The following is a 19390-nucleotide window of genomic DNA, read 5'->3' as shown; positions in this document are numbered from 1 at the left end:
CCCCCGCACCCCACATGTCCACCGCACCCCACACGCCCACCACACCCCACATGTCCACAGCACCCCATATGTCCACCGCACCCCACACGCCCACCGCACCCCATATGCCCACAGCACCCCATATGTCCACCGCACCCATGTCCACTGTACCCCATATGTCCACTGCCCCCGAGTTTCTCACCCCCACTGGGCAGACAGGTGAGCATGGCCTTGCTGGGGGCAACAGTACCCGTCTCCCAGGTGTGGAGACATGCATGACCTTCTTCGCTGTCAGGACAGGCCTTGTGGAGCGTGCCTCAGCCAGCAGGTCACCCACCCGTGGTCCAGACCCAAGGGCCCTGCTTGGGGGTGGTGGCCTGGGGCTGCCTTGCCACTCGGATAATGAGCTTGCTGGTTGTGGGGGGACCGTGGGGGACCCCCTGAAGGGGGGTGGGCTGCATGGCATCCGGCCGTGCAGGGGACGTGGGAATAGTGTCGGGGCAGAGGGTGCAGGCTGCAACGAGGTGCAGAGGCAGGAACACCGCAGCATGGGGAGTCGTCAGGAGACTTGATTTTTCTTTCATAGAAGCTTCCGGGCCGAGGCCTGAGACTGCGCTCTCCCTCCTCCACCCGGCCCAGCTGCATCCCTGCCAGTAGCTCCTCCCACTTCCTCCGTTCTAGTTTCCAACAACAGAGGCTGCAGCCACCCAGCCCCGAAGCAGGGCCCAGCGAGACTGGCCCCAGGTAAGAGACCCCTCCCTTGGCCTCTCTTGGTGGGGCAGGTGGAGGCCCTCAGAACAGGCTGCCTCGCCCCAAGGGGTCAGAAGTCTCCCTGACCTGGGGGCTCAGGTAGAAGGGCTATGTGTGGGTGACCCCCAGGTAGAAAGGGGTTCCGTAGGCAGATGGATTTGAGAAATGCTGCTTATCTGTCTGATGCCCGTGAGCGCATCTGGGGCTCAGGGGAAAACCCACAGCGCGCTCCATGGGTCATGTGTCTCCCAGACTCGAGTTGCAGGCACCCAGACACTAGGTGGCCACTGGGCTTGGGGGTCAGGCACACCCTCAGGACCTGGAGGACCCAGCCTCATAGGAGGGCACTGGAGGAGTGACTTTGCCATTCCCACACACAGTGGGGCCTTATTCTCTGTCTTGCAGCCCCAAACGTGATCCAGCTGCAGAGAAGCTGAGACGGTGATTCCGACCGACTGGACTCCGGCCTCCGGCTGTCTGCACCTCACGCTGGACCTGCCTAGAGACTCCCCTGGCTCCCAGCAGCCCCGGCTGCTTGGGCGGATCCGGGTGCCCGCAGGGGCTGCAGGAGGGCCCCGGGGCCTGCACTGCTCCCCCGATGGCCTGCTCTTCCTCATGGCCGGGGCTGCACCCTGTGTCCACGTGCTGGATCTGGAGGGACGCCCTGTCTGCCTCCTGCCCTGCTGCACTCCGGGCACCGGGGCCTTTGTTCCAGAGGATGTGGCTGTGACAGTGTCAGGGCTTGTGGTGGTCAGCGATCCCATCCATGGGGCTGTCCATGCCCTCCAGCACACAGTCCGGGACCCCGGAGGCCGCTGGGTGACAGTGGGCACCTTCCTGTCTCCCCGAGGGCTGGCTGTGGATGCCCTCAGCCGCCTCCTGGTGACAGACTACTTGCCCGGGGCTGTGCACAGCTTCACGTTGGGCCCTGCTTGGGAGCCCCTGGCCCCAGCCTCCATGCTGGGTCTGGAGGGCCCCTGCTGGGTGGGCCCGGGGCCTGATGGGGGCCTTGCTGTGAGTGAGGAGTTTGGGGATGTGAGGCTGTTTGGCAGTGCCCACCAGCCCCTGGGCTCCCTGGGGGGCTGGACGGGGCACACTTTCGGCTGCCCAGCAGGCATCTGCTCCAACTCAGAGGGCAACATTATTGTAGCAGACGAGCAGAGGCGCCAAGTGACCATGTTTCCCCGGGCTGGGCCACCCATCTGCCTGGTGTCGGAGGGGCTTGGGCAGCCCTTGGGAGTGGCCTGTGCACCCCAGGGCCAGCTCCTGGTGGCTGATGCCAAGGACAACTCCATCAAGGTGTACCAGGGCCTCAAGGAGCTGGCCTGACCTGAGGCTGGGTTGGAACAGGCCTCCTGTGCCTGAGGCCAGCTCCAAGGCCCTTGGATCACCGTGGGAGGAGTCCTCAGGGTAGGTGGAGCCTCTAGACTATGGGCATTGCCTGCCTGATGCCAGCACCCCCTGGGCTGGGCCCTGGGCTGGGCTCGAGTTCTCCTGATGGCGAGGCTCCGGATCTCAGGGGCAGCCCAGAGTCAGTGCCTCCCAGGCTGCCCCTGCCAGGCCTGCAGCCTCCCCTGCTGGGGCCGCTCTCTGCTGTCCCCATTCAGTGCCCTGGGCCCTGCATTCATGCCCCCCACACCCACTCAGACCCTGTGCCTGGACTTTGGGGCTGGCAGCTGAAGCCTTGAGATCCCGGGCCAGCTGCTGGCACACAGCTAGGCAGGCCCTCCCGCCAGGTGCCCCCGCCCAGGCCTCCCAATCAGAGGCAGACAGGCAGGGAGGGTGTGGCTGGGCTGGGCTGGGCGGGGTGGCCTGGGGCAGGGGTGTAGACCCGAAGTGTCCCCAACCTCAGAGCGACCTAGAGTCCTGAGTCTCCAGTAGCTTCTCTGGGCCTGGCAGAGGTAAGGGGGAGGTAACCCTGGAGTGTCTGGAGGCCAATGGCTGGCTGAACCCCGGATGCCTTTTATTCCACGTCCCCATGAATGAAAGCTGTCTGGGCCTTCATTCTGTAAATAGGGACAAACAGCTCCGTGCTTATGGTGCAGCTGTGCTGAGAGGGCCTGGGGGAGCCTTCCTGCAAGGAGAGACTCCTGCTGCTTTAGAAAACTGAGAAAAAACAGGGGTCTAACCCTCTCCTCCCATTTTACAAGTGGGGCAATGAGGCGTGAAAGGAGAGGCGTCTGGGTTACTCCGTGGGTCTGGGGTCCAGGGAAGGGCCTGTATAGGGGAGGGAGCTGGGAGGGGATGGTGTCTGGCCCTACCCCTGTGGGGTGGGGAGGTGGGGCTCCCCTGTATCACAGGACATCACCCCTGAAATGTCTGGGTCCTGTGGGTGGGGGATTAACTGGGCAATATAGTTAGGTGCTCAATAAACGTAGTTGCTGCTGAGGTCTGGGCTGGGGTCTTGTTCCCGGGATCGGGAGGCGCTGGACGCCTGTGTGTTCCCTCCTGACGATCGCTGGCGGCAGCCTCTGGGCTGGTCCTACCAGGGTTCAAACTTCCCGGCACCACTGGCCTTGGGGATCTGGGGGCGGCCCCTCTGCAGACAGCAGGGTGAGCGGGGCGGGACCGGGCTGGGGCCGGGACCCTCCTGGAATCCCGCAGGGCCTGAGGACCTGTCCACCTGGCGAGGCTGGGAGCAAGGCGGGGTCCGGGTTCCACGAAGGCCAGGTCCAGTCGGTTTCTCAGGCGAGGAAACCGAGCGGACGGAGGGCTGGCGGCCCAGAGGCTGGCTCGGGAGGTCCGGGCCTGGGGGCGGGGCGGGCACGCTGCGCCGCGGAACGCTGGGGCCAGGCGGGCGGGCGGGCAGCCCGGGCGCCTTTGGGGGCCGGACCGTCGCGCGGCAACGCGCGGAGCCGGCGGAAGTGGGGCTCCGGTCCCGCGGCTGGGCTGGAGGCCGCGAGCGCCGTCGTCTGCCCGGGCCGGCCCAACCGGGTTCCCAACCCCATCCGGACCCTGCTGCCCGAGCGCGCGGCCCCGGGAGCACCCGGTGAGCAGGGGGGTGGGCGGCGCGCGGCGGGATCTCGGGCAGCGCCCCTGAGTCTCCGGGCCCGGGCTGGGGGCCCCGCACTCCCGCCCGCGGCGCCGCTGGTTCCTCCTCCGGGAAGTGGGGCCGTCCCTGGGCCCGCGCCCTCCGACCCGCGCCCACCTCGGCCCCTGTGGACCCTGTGGACCCTGTGCAAGGGCGGTCGGCGGCCCGGGCCTGGCTGTGGGCCCTTCGCAGTTGTCCCGGGTTGCAGGAAAGGGCAAAAAACAGAATCATAGGCTCCTCCCAAATGAGAGGGGAAAGCCTGCTTGAGGAAGGCAAGTTTTTTTTTGTTTTTTTATTTTTTTTGAGACGGAGTCTCACCATGTTGCCCAGGCTGAACTCGTGTTTATTTTTCATTATTTATGTATTTATTTTGAGAGGGAGTCTCGCCTTGTCACCCAGGCTGCAGTGCAATGGCATGATCTCAGCTCACTGCAACCTCTGCCTCCCGGGTTTACGCCATTCTCCTGCCTCAACCTCCCGAGTAGCTGAGACTACAGGCGCCGCCACAACGCCCGGCTAATTTCTGTGTTTTTAGTGGAGACGGGGTTTCACCCCCGTCTACGCTGGTCTTGAGCTCCTGACCTCTGATCCGCCCACCTCGGCCTCCCAAAGTGCTGGGATTGCAGGCGTGAGCCACCGCGCCAGGTTCGTGTTTATTTTTCAAACAAGGCGCTGGGAAACGCAAATTCTCCGGAGCTCTTGTGGAGCGATGGCAGGGAGGGGCGGCTCAGCCAGAGATGGCCCTGGCCCGTCCTCACTGGCAGGGGTCCCACCGTGGCCTCATTCACGGGACCAGAGGAAAGTCTTTACTGCTTTATATGGTTGACCTCCCTACCTGCCTGGTCTGGGAATGGCCTCACAAGAGCACTCAGGCTCATTCTTAGCAGAGGAAGCTCTTCTGGCTAGCCTGGCGCGTGCGCGCATGTGCGTGTGTGTGTGTGTGTGTGTGTGTGTGTGTGATTTCTCCCCGCAGTCTTTAAAGATGCTCACGTTGCCGCTGTTTCTGCCGCTTTCTCCCGTCCCGCACCTCCTCTGCTATCGATCGCTTCTCTTTCATCTTCCTCTGGCTGTGTGATCGCAGCAGCCTCTAGTGCAGGCTTCTTTGTGCCGCCGACCGTCCCCGAGGCTGAGGTGGGAGTGTGACGGGCGTTTGCCCCACGGTACGTTGAGTTCTGTCTCACTACCCGACAGATAAGAACAGCTTCTGCCCTCCCAACTCCTTCAGTAGACACAAGGCGCTGCTTTTTTTTTTTTTTGGGAAACTTTGTAGATGAAGCAGAAGGAATACACACAAAGAAAGCGCACAGATCCTGAGCACATAGCTCGGTGAATTTACCCAAAGTGAGCCCACTGCAGAACCAGCTCCCCCCAGAACATCTGTTTACTGTTAGACCAATTGTGTTTCCTTTCCGACAATCTCTGTGGGCGGTTTTCCTTAGTCCCTGTGAAAGCTCTTCCCCAGCAGGGCGTGATGAGTCCCTGGGCTGAGCTGGTGTGAAAGGTGGGCTGTGCAGGGTGGTCCGCCTGTGGTGGTCACACAGCCAGATGCACTGGGCCCCTCACAGGCACAATTGCTCTGGCCCTGTCACGGTGTCCTTGGTGCCCCACCTCAGGTGGCCTCCAGGCATCCGCCCGCTGCCTGCCCTCTCTGGCCACTGAGGACATGGGCATTTGGGGAGTTCTACAGCCGACCCAGAAGGCTCTTTCCAGTTAGAACCCACGGCCTTGAGTGGTGGGACCCCTCCAGCCCCGGTGCGGGCTGCCTGCATGGAAGGAGAGCAGCTGCACCAGGGACCTCTTAAGACCCAGGCATTTCTGTGTGAGGCCTCTTCCAGAGCCCCTCCAAGCTTCGGGAGAGGACTTCCAGGTCACACCACCCCGATGTGTGCGTCCCACTGTGTTCCCTCCTCCCTAAGGGCATGGTGGGCTCTGGGACCTCCAGGCATCCCGCTCTGTTCCCTCGTCCCTAAGGGCATGGTGGGCTCTGGGACCTCCAGGTGTCCCGCTCTGTTCCCTCATCCCTAAGGGCATGGTGGGCTCTGGGACCTCCAGACCCAGGCTCAGGCCAAGCTATGTCCTTCCCTCGAGTGTGGGCTCCATCCTGGGGGGTATCTGCTCAGGGTGGCTGCTCCACTCTTCGTGCAGGCGAGATGGGGCTTTCTGTGTCTGAGGAAGGCGAGCGGCCCAGCCAGCTGGCCAGCAGTGCCCCCACCGCTAGGCGGTTTTCCTGCCCTGTGGGACCCTGCCGGGGAGGGCAGCAGTGGAGGAGGAGGAAGCCCCAGCTGGCTGCGCGGCTCGGCAGGGACCTGTGAGAAAGGGGGAGGAGAGGCCCAGGGCCTGGGAATTGCAGGGGCTTGGGTGGCTTCCTACTCAAAGGCCACCTTGGAAGGCTGGCGTCCCTCAGCCTGAGAGTGCAGGATGCGGTTCTTCCACCTCTCCAGGACCTGTGAGCCTCTCTCTCCCCGTTTCTAGGCACCCACATGGTTGGAGAAATATATCCTGGAGAGAAATATGCCCTGGGGTGGCTGTGGGGATGTTTGGGAGAGCCAGGCACTGCCCAGGTGCCACTGTGGGCAGGGGTCAGAGTGGAGGCCGAAGCCCTGTGTGCCCTGAGCCTGCTCCCTGAGCAATGAGGCAGGTCCTTCCTGCCCCCAGGGAGGGGCTTGTGAGAGGCAGGGACCTAGTGGGGGCGGCCCACCATGTGCACGAGGGTAGTTTCGGCAGCCCAGCAGCACTTCATTTTAAATTTTCATTTTATTCTTGCTTAATATGTGAATCATGGTTTGTCACAGTTTCAGTTGGCGTGACCTTGCTAATGAGATTGTATAGCTCTCCATGTGCTACACCTTTAAGAACACCTCTCTAATCAGGTTTCTTAAAAACAAAAATAAGAAGCCTGGAGTTCGGTTCGGCCCCACACCCCTGTCAGGTGGTCCTGAGGAGACTGTGCACTGGGCCGGCCCGTCTGGAAATAGTGGGGCAGGCCTGGTGGCTCATGTGCTTGGCTGCCTCGTGCGGGTTGGGGTGAGGGCCTGGGGTGGAGGTGGGGACAGCGCTCTGGCTGCCCCTTGGAACAGCATGGCCTGCATGAGGTGGCAGCCAAGGGGCCCTATGGCCTCCACCACCAAACTCGAAGCTGAGGTGCCCCGACCTGTGGCCCTGTGGCTGCACCTGTCAGCCTGTCTGTGCCACATCCCGCAGCCCACGGTGGGGGAGCAGCAGCAGCTCTGAGCCGAGCCTCTCATCTTCTCTTCCAGCCTCCCAGCATGGTCCTCAAGGCCTTCTTCCCCACATGCTGCGTCTCGGTGGACAGCGGCCTGCTGGTGGGAAGGTGGGTTCCGGAGCACAGCAGTGCTGTGGTCCTGGCGGTCCTGCACTTTCCCTTCATCCCCATCCAGGTCAAGCAGCTCCTGGCCCAGGTGCGGCAGGCCAGCGAGGTGGGCGTGGCCGTGCTGGGTACCTGGTGCCACTGCCGGCAGGAGCCCGAGGAGAGCCTGGGCCGCTTCCTGGAGGGCCTGGGTGCCGTCTTCCCCCATGAGCCCTGGCTGCAGTTATGCCGGGAAAGAGGCGGCACGCTCTGGAGCTGCGAGGTCACCCACCGGCAAGCGCCCACTGACCCCAGTGCCCCTGGTGAGGACCAGGTCATGCTCATCTTCTATGACCAGCGCCAGGTGCTGCTCTCACAGCTACACCCGCCCACCGTCCTGCCCGACCGCCAGGCTGGAGCCACCCCTGCCAGCACGGGGGGCCTGGCTGCGGTCTTTGACACAGTGGCGCGCAGTGAGGTCCTCTTCCGCAGCGACCGCTTCGATGAGGGCCCCGTGCGGCTGAGCCACTGGCAGTCAGAGGGCGTGGAGGCCAGCATCCTCGCGGAGCTGGCCAGGCGAGCCTCGGGACCCGTTTGTCTGCTGCTGGCCAGCCTGCTGTCACTGGTCTCAGCCGTCGGTGCCTGCCGGTAGGTGTCCCAAGACAGGGAGGTGGCAAAGAGGGGCGTCCCGTGAGTGCTGGCCTGTCCCTTTGTCTGTAGTGGGCACAGAGGCCCGGACGGGCTCTTCCTGGGCCCAGGCCCCCTCCCCACTTCCTGCAGCCGGGCTTTGGCCCCATCCTGCCCTCCCAACCCTCGCCTCTCAGAGGGTGTCCCTCACCCCTGGGGTAGAGCCAGGTCTCCAGGCAGCCTCAGGGATTGCCAGGGGCCCTCCCATTAGATGTAGAGGGTGAACCTCAGTGGCTCAGGTCCCTGAAAGAGAAATCACATGGTGAGCACAGATGTGACTGCTGCTACCTGGGGGCACTCCTGAGGGCACACGGGCCCGCTGGCCTCCCTGAGCCCAGCCCGTGCCCCCAGGAGGACTCTGGGCACTGCAGTGCTCATGGGCTGTGGGAGTGTCATCCACTTGCTGGCCCCGTGTGCCTGGGGGAGTGGTCTACAGGCCCTGCTGCTCTCCACACTCACAGGTGCTGCTGGCCAGGGGTCAGTCTAAGCCCAAGGGCTCTGGGGGCACTGGGGTCGCCCTGAGCTGTGACTGAGAACAGAGGGCCCCCTTCCACAGGAGACCTCATCTGCCTGGCGGAGGCACCTCGTGGGGAGCAGCTGGGGTCACCCTCCGTTGCCTCCTGCCTTAGATCTGGGGGTCCCTACTTTGGAAGCCTGGGGTGCTCTTCCTTGTGAGAAGCCGAGTCAGCCCAGGAGACCCCTGCCCAGGCTTCTGGGCCCCATCGGCGCGGCGAGGCCCTGGGCCCGTGGGGGTTGCTGTTGGCTCGCAGGTGCTGCCTTGGCGACAGCTCTGAGAGCACGTGGTGACCACAGGGTCACTGACCCAGGGTCAGCACCTGTGAGGAGGTCAGGCTCTGTGTTAGTCATGTGCACTGTGAGGTGGCTGCTGTGAGCACTGCCTACCACCACCTGGGCCACCGAGGGCCCCTCCCACCTGCCCCCCATCCCGCTGAGCTCAGGAGTGTGGCCTGGGTGTTTGTGGTCCCCTGCACAGTGGGGGACGGTGGGAGGAGGATCTGGACAGGGGCACATCACTCCTCTCCGCTCCCACACAGAGTGTTCAAGCTCTGGCCCCTGTCCTTCGTCGGGAGCAAGCTCTCCACGTGTGAGCAGCTCCGGCACCGGCTGGAGCACCTCACACTCATCTTCAGTACACGGAAGGCGGAGAACTCTGCCCAGCTGATGAGGTGTGGGCCTGCCCTGGTCTCCCCTGCAGGGCTGGGTGTGTGCCTTCTTACCCCTTCCCCATCCCCCTCCACACCACGCTGACCCCTCCGGCCAGGCAGGCCTCCTCCTGCGGCCCCAGGCTGTGCTGGCCACCCTCATGCCGGCTGGGCCGGACTTCCCTTCCAGGAAGGCCAACACGGTGGCCTCCGTGCTGCTGGATGTGGCCCTGGGCCTCACGCTACTGTCCTGGCTCCACGGGAGAAGCCGCATTGGGCATCTGGCCGACGCCCTTGTTCCTGTGGCTGACGTGAGTGGACTGGGGTGGAACCTGGTATCCTGGGTGGGCATGGGGACCCTTCCTGGGGCAGTAGAGCCTTCCCGGACCAGAGTCACCCCCACCCCAAAGCCAGCTCTACCTTCTCCATGCTCTGGAGACATGGCCCTCCCTGGGACCAGGAGCAGGAACTCCAGGGGTGCTGGGACCTGGGCAGGGCAGGCCTTGCAGGCACACCCCCCTTTCCTTCTGAAGGGGCCGTGTGCAGGAGCCACTGGGCTGAGGCTCTGGGGAGCCCGCCTCTGCCTGTGGGCCCAGTGTTGTGGTGTCTCCCTTGTGGCCCCTCCCTGAGGTCAGCGCTGCTCTCCTGTTTCTCTGGGGCCCTCTGCAGAGCCAGGGACATGAACCTTCCCTGTCCAGGGCTGTGTGTGTGCGGCCTAGCTGGGACTTCCTGCCCTGCCCCTGTGCTGATTCTATAACTCCTGTGCTGAGAGTCAGAGGCACAGCTTGTCTCCCATCTCCCACCTTCCCTGCATGCTCTGTGCCCCATTTCCAGCCGGGTGCAGCCCCCTCCTCTGCAGGCCTAGTGTATTTCCACACTGCCTCTGGACCTTCAGCTGCTCTGTCTTCCTCCCTCAGCACCAAAGCCCTGTCTCTTCCATTAGGAGCTTGTCTTCCTGACAGGGGTGGTCCCTGGCTCTTTGGCCCACCCTTGGGCCTCTGTGGAGGCCTCCTTGAGGCCTGGCTGAGTGGGTCTTGTGTGGGCTGCAGGTGTGCACTGGGCCTGCTTGTGGCCAGGCCAGGCCTCTGGGGGCAGCAGTAGGCACGTCTGTCTGCCATGGGCTGTGGAGGTGCAGGGAGACCCAACCCAGAAGGAAGGAGGGGCAGGGCTTGGGAAAGGGCTTGGCGACTTTGCCTGTGGTCGTCTGCACCCGCCTCTGGCCTTCCTTGTCCTAGACCTCTCTTTTGCAAAAGTGCTCAAAAATATAAATATTTAATTTAAAAATGAAAGTCTCTTCCTGCTGCCAAGCTCTTATCCTTTAAATATTAAATAAGCTCTATTTATAAAGAATGTTCTTTTCTCGGCCGGGCGCGGTGGCTCACGCCTGTAATCCCAGCACTTTGGGAGGCTGAGGCGGGCGGATCACAAGGTCAGGAGATTGAGACCATCCTGGCTAACACGGTGAAACCCCGTCTCTACTAAAAATGCAAAAAATGAGCCAGGCGTGGTGGCGGGCGCCTGTAGTCCCAGCTAGTCGGGAGGCTAAGGCAGGAGAATGGCCTGAACCCGGGCGGCGGAGCTTGCAGTGAGCCGAGATCAAGCCACTGCGCTCCAGCCTGGGCGACAGAGCGAGACTCCGTCTCAAAAAAAAAAAAAAAAACATTCTTTTCTCCTTCTTGTCAGTCCTGCTGCGGCTGAGGCCTTGGCCCAGGCTTGGAAGGGGCCTGTGCAGTTGGCAAGTGGGGGCCGAGGTGTCACTGTCTCCGTGGTGGGGAGGCTTAGGCTCCCTTGGGGTCTGCCCCCCGGGGCCAGTACAGCCTCTGGATGCTGGGTTTCTTCCTGGGCGTCCAAGACCCTCCCCTGTTTGCTCTTGGGGGTGCCTGTGCCCTCAACTTGACGTCATCCTCCCTCTGGGGACCTGCCCTCCTGCCTTGTTGCTGCGGCCCTAATGGACTTTGCACTGTCTCACTTACCTGTGGCCATCCCGGGCAGCCCTGAGCCTCAGTGATGGGGTGGGGTCTCTGGAAGGGACTGTGTCTGCTGTGGGTGCCCCTGCAAAGCTGGAGCTGAGTCAGGGTCTGCCAGGCCTCAGCGTGTCCACGTGTTTGGAGCTGAGGGCTGTGGTGGGTCCCGTGGCCCAGGTAGTGAGAGGGGAGGAAGATGGTGGAGGTGGGTGCAGGGAGGGGGCCGCGTGCCCGGCCATGTCCCCCAGGCCGGTGGAGAGAGCCTCCAGAACAGCCTTCTCAGACCCCAATCCTGGAGCCATCTGTGAAGGGGAGCCCGTGTGCTGTCCACGCTAGGATGCAGCGGCCCCCGGCGGAGGGAAGGCTGACCAGGGTGGGGGCCTGTCACGAAAGAGCCTGGGGAGATGCAGGTGCTGAGCCTGGCTGCCCCTGCCCCAGCGTGGCCCGTGTCCCTGCAGCACGTGGCCGAGGAGCTCCAGCACCTGCTGCAGTGGCTGATGGGTGCTCCCGCCGGGCTCAAGATGAACCGTGCACTGGACCAGGTGCTGGGCCGCTTCTTCCTCTACCACATCCACCTGTGGATCAGTGAGTGCAGGGCAGGCGGGGGCCCCAGGGACCCCAGAGCTTGCTGAAGAGGGTAGGGACCCAGCCAGACCCCACCCCCTGCGCCCCCAACTCTGCTCCCTGGCGTCCTGTGTGTGTGAGGCTTGTGCTGGGCCAAGGGCTGGGGTCTGAGCGCCTCCTGACGGCCGACCCCACCCTGCCAGGCTACATCCACCTCATGTCCCCCTTCATCGAGCACATCCTGTGGCACGTGGGCCTCTCGGCCTGCCTGGGCCTGACAGTGGCCCTGTCCCTGCTCTCGGATATCATCGCTCTCCTCACCTTCCACATCTACTGCTTCTACGTCTATGGAGCCAGGTGGGCGCGGGCTTCCCTTCCCCACCGCCCTCTGGGAGGTGCAGAGGCTCCTGCTGGGCGTTCAAGAAGGGCGGGTCGGGCGAGTGGGGCGGGGCGGGGGCGGGGTGAGTGGGGCTGGGAGCGGGCCCGGCCTGACAGCACTGTGTCCTGTAGGCTGTACTGCCTGAAGATCCATGGTCTATCCTCACTCTGGCGTCTGTTCCGGGGGAAGAAGTGGAACGTTTTGCGCCAGCGCGTGGACTCCTGTTCCTATGATCTGGACCAGGTATGTATGAGGCAGGGTTCCTGGCTGGAGGGGCTGACTGCCCCCGGCCTGCATCCGCAGGGCCAGCGCGGCTGCTTGGGCACCACAAGGGGGCAGCCTGCTCCCGTCCTGCAGCTCAGGACCGCACAGGCCCTGGGAATAGGTGCCGAGTCTGCGGTGTGGGCTGCACGTGGGGCTCTGAAGCTGCGCAGAGCTTCCCTGGGCCACAAAGAACGGACAGACACACAGCCCCGAAGGTGATGCTGGCATAGGGCCTAGAGGTGCCCAGGGTCAGAGACTGGGGTGACCCAGGTGCAGGCCCTAGTGGTGCCCAGACTTAAGAGGCTGACTCTGGCTGTCCCATCTGCTGCTCACACCTGACAGCCCCTGGATGCTGCCATCCAGAGTGTGTTCTTGGTGACTGTGTGGCCACGCACCCTCTTGGTTGGTCTGGCCCCCACCTGTCTCCCCTGCGAGTCCCCCAGTCCATGGGGTGGGTGGACACAGCCCTCCTGCTACTGAGACTGCTTCTGAGCAGGCTGTCCCGAGTTCCCTCAGGAAGCCGCAGAGTCCCGACTGCAGCTCCGGGATGGGGGAGGGCGCAGCGCTGGGCCGTCCCTGGGCATGGGGTCCTGCTGATGCCCGGCGTGCCGGCCCCTCCCCACAGCTGTTCATCGGGACTCTGCTCTTCACCATCCTGCTCTTCCTCCTGCCAACCACGGCCCTGTACTACCTGGTGTTCACCCTGGTGAGCTGCGCACCCCCAGGCCTGGGCACAGGCTGTGGCCACTGGGCCTGGCTGCAGTGCTCTGTGTGGTTCCTGCCAGCACTGCCTGGGAGCTGTCAGCTGTGGGGCGGGCTGTCTCCTGCTGCAGGCCACGTGGGTGGCCTTTCAGGACCCTCTGGGCAGTGTGTGCTGGGCCCTGGAGCGGGCAGGGACCTAGCCTGGCCGGGAAGACCCCCTCACTGCCCTGGAACACACAGCTGGGTGCTTGGTGGGAGGACCCACGGCAGGTGGGGTCATGCAGGATGCCTTCCCTGGTGCCTGGCGCTGGGGCAGACGGTGGGAGGTGAGCAGAACCACCTCCAGCACCTGGCTGATCCCCAGGCCTCGATCCCCTCTGCACGTAAGGCTGTGGGGAGGCACCTCTGACCTGGTGGGAGGGCCGACTGCTCCACCTCCAGCTTTGCTCCAGGGCAAGGCCCAATGGCAGGCTCCGTGCCCTGCTCAGGGTGTGGTCCCTGCTCTCCCCAGGGCCCTGCAGCCTCTGGGCCCCCTTCATCACAGCCCAGGATGGGGTCGGGCTCCTCTGCCCCCAGGCACGTCTGGCCGGCCGGTCCTAAGTGCTCCTCTGCCACAGCTCCGGCTCCTGGTGGTCGCTGTGCAGGGCCTGATCCATCTGCTCGTGGACCTCATCAACTCCCTACCACTGTACTCACTGGGTCTTCGGCTCTGCCGGCCCTACAGGCTGGCGGGTAAGTGCTGCGTACTGGACAGCTGTCCCTGGGTGGGTGGAGGGGAACCATACCTGTGGGCCCTGCAGAAGCAAGGACAGCACAGGCCGCTGTGCCTCCGGCCTGGAAGCCGTGGTAGACATGAGCAAGTGGGCAGGGAGGACAGGGCCTCCCAGTCCCAGAGGTCTGCAGGATCAGCTGCCTCCAGGAGGTGGAGAGAGAGACTCATCTGCCGGCACAGGTTCAGACACTGGGCGATCCGAGGCCACAGGCCTTTGTTCTTCTGCCTTGGGATTTTCTGGGCTTGGGAGCCTGAACTGCAGGCCAGGGGTGTGGTGGGTCCTAAGTCGGCCCATCCCAGCAAACTCAGAGGCACTAAGAGCCAGCAGGGCGGCCATCATCCAGCAAGTACCCTGTCCACTCTGCCGGAAAACCCCGTCCACTCAACAGCACAGCCTGCACCTGTCCCTGCGGCTCTTCCCTGCTTGCCAGACACGTGGCTTCTTTCAGTGGAGCTCTGCAGGAGATTTTTTTTTTTTTTTTTTTTGAGACAGAGCCTTGTTCTGTCGCCCAGGCTGGAGTGCAGTGGCGTAATCTCGGCTCACTGCAACCTCCGCCTCCTGGGTTCAAATGATTCTCCTGCCTCGGCCCCCCAAGTAGCTGGGATTACAGGCGTGTGCCACCACACCCGGCTAATTTTTTGTATTTTAGTAGAGATGAGGGTTTCATCATTTTGGCCAGGCTGGTCTCAAACTCCTGACCTCATGATCCTCCCATCTCAGCCTCCCAAGTAGCTGGGATTACAGGCACAAGCTATCACACCCGGCTAGTTTTTGTATTTTCAGTACAGATGGGGTTTCACCACGTTGGCCAGCCTGATCTTGAACTCCTGACCTCGTGATCCGCCCCCCTCGGCCTCCTAAAATGCTGGGATTCCAGGCATGAGCCACTGTGCCTGGCTGCAGGCGGCTTTGATGCTGCCCTGGCAGCAAGCTCCAGAAGTTGGGGTGGGGAAGGGGCAGGGAGAGCCTCGTGGGTGGCCACAGCCAGCAGCACCTGGATGCCCCTCAGAGAGGAAGGGACCTCCGGCCTCTGCCCATGCGTGGAGCCGACCCCCACATGTCCTCCCTCGTAAGCCCCTTGCTGTCCTTGCAGCTGGTGTGAAGTTCCGTGTACTGCAGCACGAGGCTGGCAGGCCCCTCCGCCTCCTGATGCAGGTGAGGCCCCTGTGGCCAGGGCGCCCCTATGCTGCTGCCCCTGTTCTGGGACAGTGGGGTCAGCTGGGTGTAGTGTCTGGATGGCACCATGCCAGCCTGCGATGAGCCACAGGAAGGGTCCAGTGGAGCTGAGGGGCAAGGCCCACCCAGGAACGCCCTCCCTTACCCCCAGGGCCTGAGGACACTGGTGTGGTCCTGTGGATGGGGCCCATTCTGCCCTGTGTCAGAGGCGCCCTTGGCTGGCTGGGGCTGCCCTGGGCCCCACAGGGCTCAAGTTCTGGGTGGAAAAGAACCGACTGAGTGAGTCCTGGAGTGGGGCGTGTGTCCCTGCAGCATGGCCCCTCAGAGTTGGGCAGCCCCGAGGCGAGATGCAGCTCCTGCCTCCCCACAGCGCTCCCTTCTGGCTGCAGGCTCACCTGCCTCCCTGGGAACTGGGACCGGCTTATCCCACAGGCGAGGGAATGTCTGGGACAGCGCTGGCCCTGCCCCACAACTGCCCGCCCCCGCCCTCTCTCTGCAGATGGGGTTGGAGCTCAGACCACCCCGCTGACCGCCGCCCTTGTCCTTCCAGATAAACCCGCTGCCCTACAGCCGCGTGATGCACACCTACCGCCTCCCCAGCTGTGGCTGCCACCCCAAGGACTCCTGGGGTGCTCTGTGCCGCAAGCTGTTCTTTGGGGAGCTCATCTACCCCTGGAGGCAGAGAGGGGACAAGCAGGACTGAGGTAGCCGGCCGCCGGCTCGCCCAGAACCACTGCACAGCCACGGCCAGCCCTCCGCCAGAGTGGTGGCAGCTCAGCTGGCTCGTGGCCCGTGCTTTGTGGACGCTGCTATATGCTCCCGAACACGGCAGGCCCTCCTATCACACCTTGGGCTTGGAGGTCATTGGGGGTGAGCAGATGTGGGGGTGGCCAGCCCGGCTGGCCATGCTCTATCACTGGCACTGCCTGCCTTGGGACCCGCTTCCCACCTGCTGCAGTCACCACGGTGGCGAGCACAGCAGCCCTAGGTGTCCAGAGCACTGCCCTATGCCCACCCTGCGTACCCAGGTCCGGAGGGCCCGTCCACCACAGCAGCCCCCAGGTGGAGAGGCCGGCTGGTCTCCCTGGGGGCTCCCCAGTGGCTCTGCCCTGGCCGGGGGGGGTGGAGGGACCCTCCCAGGATGAACCCCCCAGGGCCAGGCACCCTCCGGCTCCCTCAGCCAAACAGCACCCCGCATGTGGGGGACTGAAGCAGTCGCTGACCCCCATCCCCAGCTCTAGCCCTAGCGGGCCCGGGACCTCACTCCCTGAACCACACGGGGTTTATTTGCTGATGTTCCCTGGAGAGGTCGCTTTGTGAAGGAGCTGTCAGCAGGCCGTCAGCCAGGCTGCTGTGGGGGCGGGAGCAGCCTCAGTGTCAAGGGCCCGCCCACTGACCCAGCCATACGTATTCGTGAGTGGTGCCCCTGCAGCAACAGGCCCTTGGGCCAAATCTCTTGTCTCCCATCATGGGCCTCCCAGGGAAGGAGGAAGCCCTGCTGTGCAGACAGCTCTGTGGCCCACGGGTGTGAGCAGCCTGGGAGGGGCTGTGGCACTGAAGCCAAAAGTGCCTGCCAGACAGTACGGCCCGGGTGCGGGTGTTCCCTTCAGGAGGGGAGCCTGCAGGTGCCGGCTGGCGAGGGGATGACACGTGCTGTGGGCGGCAGGAGGCAGCGCCCATCTCAGCAGCACCAGGACCACTCCGGACTCCCTGGCGACCCAGCACTGGGGAAGCCGTCAGCTGCTGTGCAATAAAATCTGCCCCGTGTTTGGAGCGCAGGCTTGGCCCCGGGTCCACGTGCACCACGGGTCCAGGGAAGCTCCAGGGTGGGGATGCGGATGCTACCTGAGGGATCTGGGCTGCCTCACGTGGGCCTGCCCTGCGGAGTCGACGCCGGTCTCCTGCTCGAGGCCCTGACGACGGCTGACGGGACGAGCTCGCAAGCCCTGGGCCCTTGACGACTTTGGTGTAGGTGGGTGGACCCGGGCCCCCCACCCTGGGGTCATGGCCTTGCCCTGACACAGATGGCGCAGGGGTGTAGGCCTCCAGGGGTGAGGCGGGGCGAGCAGCTCCAGCTCTGGGTCTGTGGAGTCCATGCAGGGTGGGGCCCTCATGGGTCCTGGCCCAGTAGAGCTTGCAGCTGCCACATCAGCTAATGGTCTCTGTTGCCTGCAGTGCAAGGGGCCCACCTGGCAGGCCCCACAGCCCATTCCGAGCCCAAAGTGTACAGGCCTCCATCCAACCTGGACTTCCAGGCAACTAGAGGCTGGACTCAAAGGCACTCAGGGGCCACCAACCCCCTACCTGTGTCCCCCGCCTCCCCCCAGCTGCCCACCTGGCCCAACACCCCTCCCATCTGTATCCCCCCCCACTCCCCCTCCAGCTGCCTACCCTGCCCCTACCAGCTGCCTACCTGGCCTGTCACCCCTCCCACCTGTGTCCCCTATGCCCCACAGCTGCCCACCTCGCCCCCCACCCTACCTGTACCCCCACTCCCCTCCAGCTGCCCACTGGGCCACCACACCTCCTAGGGCTTCCACCCGGTGAAGGTCTTGACGCTCGGTCCACTGCTCTGTGATGGCCGTGTCATGGGTCATGTCTGGCAGCGGTCACTCCCTCTGGTGGGCACTGGGCTGACTGCCTACCCTGAGGGAACACCGTCACCCCAGCCATTCGCAGCCACCAAGAGGTGCCACCTGCACCTCCAGGCTCCAGCTGTCCTCGCTGTACAGCCTCTGCCTGGAGACAGCCTACCCCTGTGGGGCGCCCCTCATTCCTCCACCAGGGCTCTGGCCACCCCTGCCTCACTGACCCAGACAGGACAATGGGCTAGAGCTTTTCCAAGGCCTGCCCAGGACAATTTATGGACCCTTAGGACACCCTGAGAAGCAGACACCTTCCCTTTCAGAGCTGGGGCCGCCCACAGAGAAGGGTCTCACCAGTACTTCACAGATTCAGACTTACAGAAATGCTGTGAGAATGACACAGGGTGCTTCCAGCACCCCTCACCTACATGCCCCCACGACCTCGTGCTGTGTGTACGTTTTAACATTTAACATTTTGTCTTTTTTTTGAGTCAGGGTCTCACTCTACTGTCCAGGCTGGAGTGCAGCCTCAATCTCCCTGGGCTCCAGCGGTTCTCCCACCTCAGCCTCCTGAGTATCTGGGATTACAGGCACCCACCACCATACCTGGCTCATTTTTGTGTTTTTAGTAGAGACAGGGTTTCACCATGTTACCCAGGTTGGTCTTGATCTCTTGGGCTCAAGCCACCTGCCTGCCTCGGCCTCCCAAAGTGCTGGGATTACAAGTGTGAGCCACCAGGCCCAGCCAGCACATTATATTTTTCTGCACCATTTGAGTCAGCTGCCCATTTTGGCTCTAGAATTTTCAGCGTGCATTTCCTCAGAACAAGGCAGCCAGTGCGGTGCTCAAATCCGGGGCTTTTGCACAGATGCCGTCCAAGCCACCGACCCCATTCCCGTGTGTCCCATGTGTCATGGGCCAGTCTCCAAAGCCTCTGGTGCTTTAGGGATGAAGCCCATTACTCAGGCATGTCCCTGGTTGGGTCTGCTGATGACCCTCATGATGAGATGCCAGTCATGCTTATGGCAGCAGTAGCAAGGCACCACCCAGGGTGGCACACAGAGTCCACCTGTTCATCCCAGCGATGCCAATGTGACTACTTGGTTGAGGTTCTGTCTGCGGGGTTTTCTGCTGCAAAGCCACGTTCCCTTGTCATTAGTAACTTGTCCATGGAAACGGGACCATGTTCACGCTGCCCCTCACTGCCCTCATCCACTGCACACTGTCCACCAAGGTGATTGGCTCTGTCCACTTGGGATGTGAGTGAGGCCTCCCCATGGCGGCAGGCCAGGACCAGGGGTCCCTGAGTAGCTGAAACTTGTAGGTGCTCCCTGGGCACAGGGCTTCAGGGGCCAAGGCTTGTCTGCCCCACTGGACAATTGTCCACCCCCTTAGCAGGACTTCGAGGACATCCCAGCGGCCGCTGAGCATCCAGGGTGCAGGGCGGACACCCCAAACCGCTTCCGTTGTCCCCCAAGCCCCTCGGATGGGGGCTCCGCTTAGTGGCCTGGCCCGTCTCTGCCAGTGGGTGTGGGGCGTGGCACGAGGGGACTGTCAGGGTCTCCACCAGACACTGCTCAGGCCTTCGAAGTGAATGCCCAGCTGGTGGCTCACCCAGAACTGCTGGTTGGAGGTCTCTTCCCACACTCCACTGTCCCTGGCTGCCCTGCCCTTGGCCTGAGGTCCCTCAGCAGCAGGGACGGTGTCCTGGCCCTGGGGCCCAGGCCTGGCTTGGTCACGGTGGACCCCAGGATATCCTGTGTAAGTGCACGCAGCTGCATGGGAGGCGCAGCCCCTCGGTCCACAAGGCCTGGATGCCAGAGGACGGTACCCCGTCCGTCCCTCCCTTCACTGGGCGTGTGCCCCAGGACCCATCTAGGTTCCCTGTGACGCTTTTCTGCTCAGAGGCTGGGAGGTCACAGGGCACAGCAGCTTTCCGAGGATCTCACCCTATGGAAAGGTTCCTGAACCCAAACCACAGGTCCCCACCAACAGGGCTGTGTCCACAGGCTGTGGTGGGCAGGTCCAGTGGGAGAAACCTGACTTCCTCCTCAGCCAGGGGATG

The 19390-nt window shown here is 63.5% G+C and overlaps 2 protein-coding genes and 1 pseudogene across 3 annotated transcripts; 2 read left to right on the top strand and 1 right to left on the bottom strand.

Moving 5' to 3' along the window:
- Positions 1 to 644: 644 nt before the first annotated feature.
- Positions 645 to 3117, top strand: NHLRC4 (NHL repeat containing 4). 2 transcript variants are annotated; one of them, XM_030924470.1, is made up of 2 exons: positions 645 to 723; positions 1110 to 3117. In XM_030924470.1, exon 2 carries the CDS (start codon positions 1345 to 1347, stop codon positions 2056 to 2058), a length of 714 nt encoding a protein of 237 aa, XP_030780330.1. In that variant the 5' UTR covers positions 645 to 723; positions 1110 to 1344; the 3' UTR covers positions 2059 to 3117. The 2 variants fall into 2 exon arrangements, with proteins under 2 accessions (XP_030780330.1, XP_030780329.1); XM_030924469.1 differs by having other exon boundaries at positions 654 to 723; positions 1135 to 3117.
- A 443-nt stretch (positions 3118 to 3560) lies between these two features.
- On the top strand, positions 3561 to 16517 carry PIGQ (phosphatidylinositol glycan anchor biosynthesis class Q). The gene is made up of 11 exons (XM_030924467.1): positions 3561 to 3718; positions 7018 to 7715; positions 8810 to 8941; positions 9108 to 9228; positions 11340 to 11466; positions 11649 to 11802; positions 11956 to 12067; positions 12714 to 12794; positions 13408 to 13522; positions 14657 to 14718; positions 15290 to 16517. Exons 2-11 carry the CDS (start codon positions 7027 to 7029, stop codon positions 15440 to 15442), a joined length of 1746 nt encoding a protein of 581 aa, XP_030780327.1. The 5' UTR covers positions 3561 to 3718; positions 7018 to 7026; the 3' UTR covers positions 15443 to 16517.
- LOC115895197 lies at positions 15601 to 16419 on the bottom strand (annotated as a pseudogene).
- Positions 16518 to 19390: the final 2873 nt, after the last annotated feature.

This window comes from Rhinopithecus roxellana, chromosome 20 (assembly GCF_007565055.1).
Source record: "Rhinopithecus roxellana isolate Shanxi Qingling chromosome 20, ASM756505v1, whole genome shotgun sequence".
NCBI lineage: Eukaryota > Metazoa > Chordata > Mammalia > Primates > Cercopithecidae > Rhinopithecus > Rhinopithecus roxellana.
This window is presented reverse-complemented; position numbering and strand designations above follow the sequence as displayed.

What these genes read in the sequence shown, in the direction of transcription:
- PIGQ (XM_030924467.1), top strand. Translation starts at nt 7,027, where the DNA reads ATGGTCCTCAAGGCCTTCTTCCCCACATGCTGCGTCTCGGTGGACAGC. An exon ending in GTTCCTATGATCTGGACCAG is followed by an intron (nt 12,068 to 12,713) that starts GTATGTATGAGG and finishes CCCTCCCCACAG; the next exon opens with CTGTTCATCGGGACTCTGCT. An exon ending in CCGGCCCTACAGGCTGGCGG is followed by an intron (nt 13,523 to 14,656) that starts GTAAGTGCTGCG and finishes CTGTCCTTGCAG; the next exon opens with CTGGTGTGAAGTTCCGTGTA.
- NHLRC4 (XM_030924470.1), top strand. Translation starts at nt 1,345, where the DNA reads ATGGCCGGGGCTGCACCCTGTGTCCACGTGCTGGATCTGGAGGGACGC.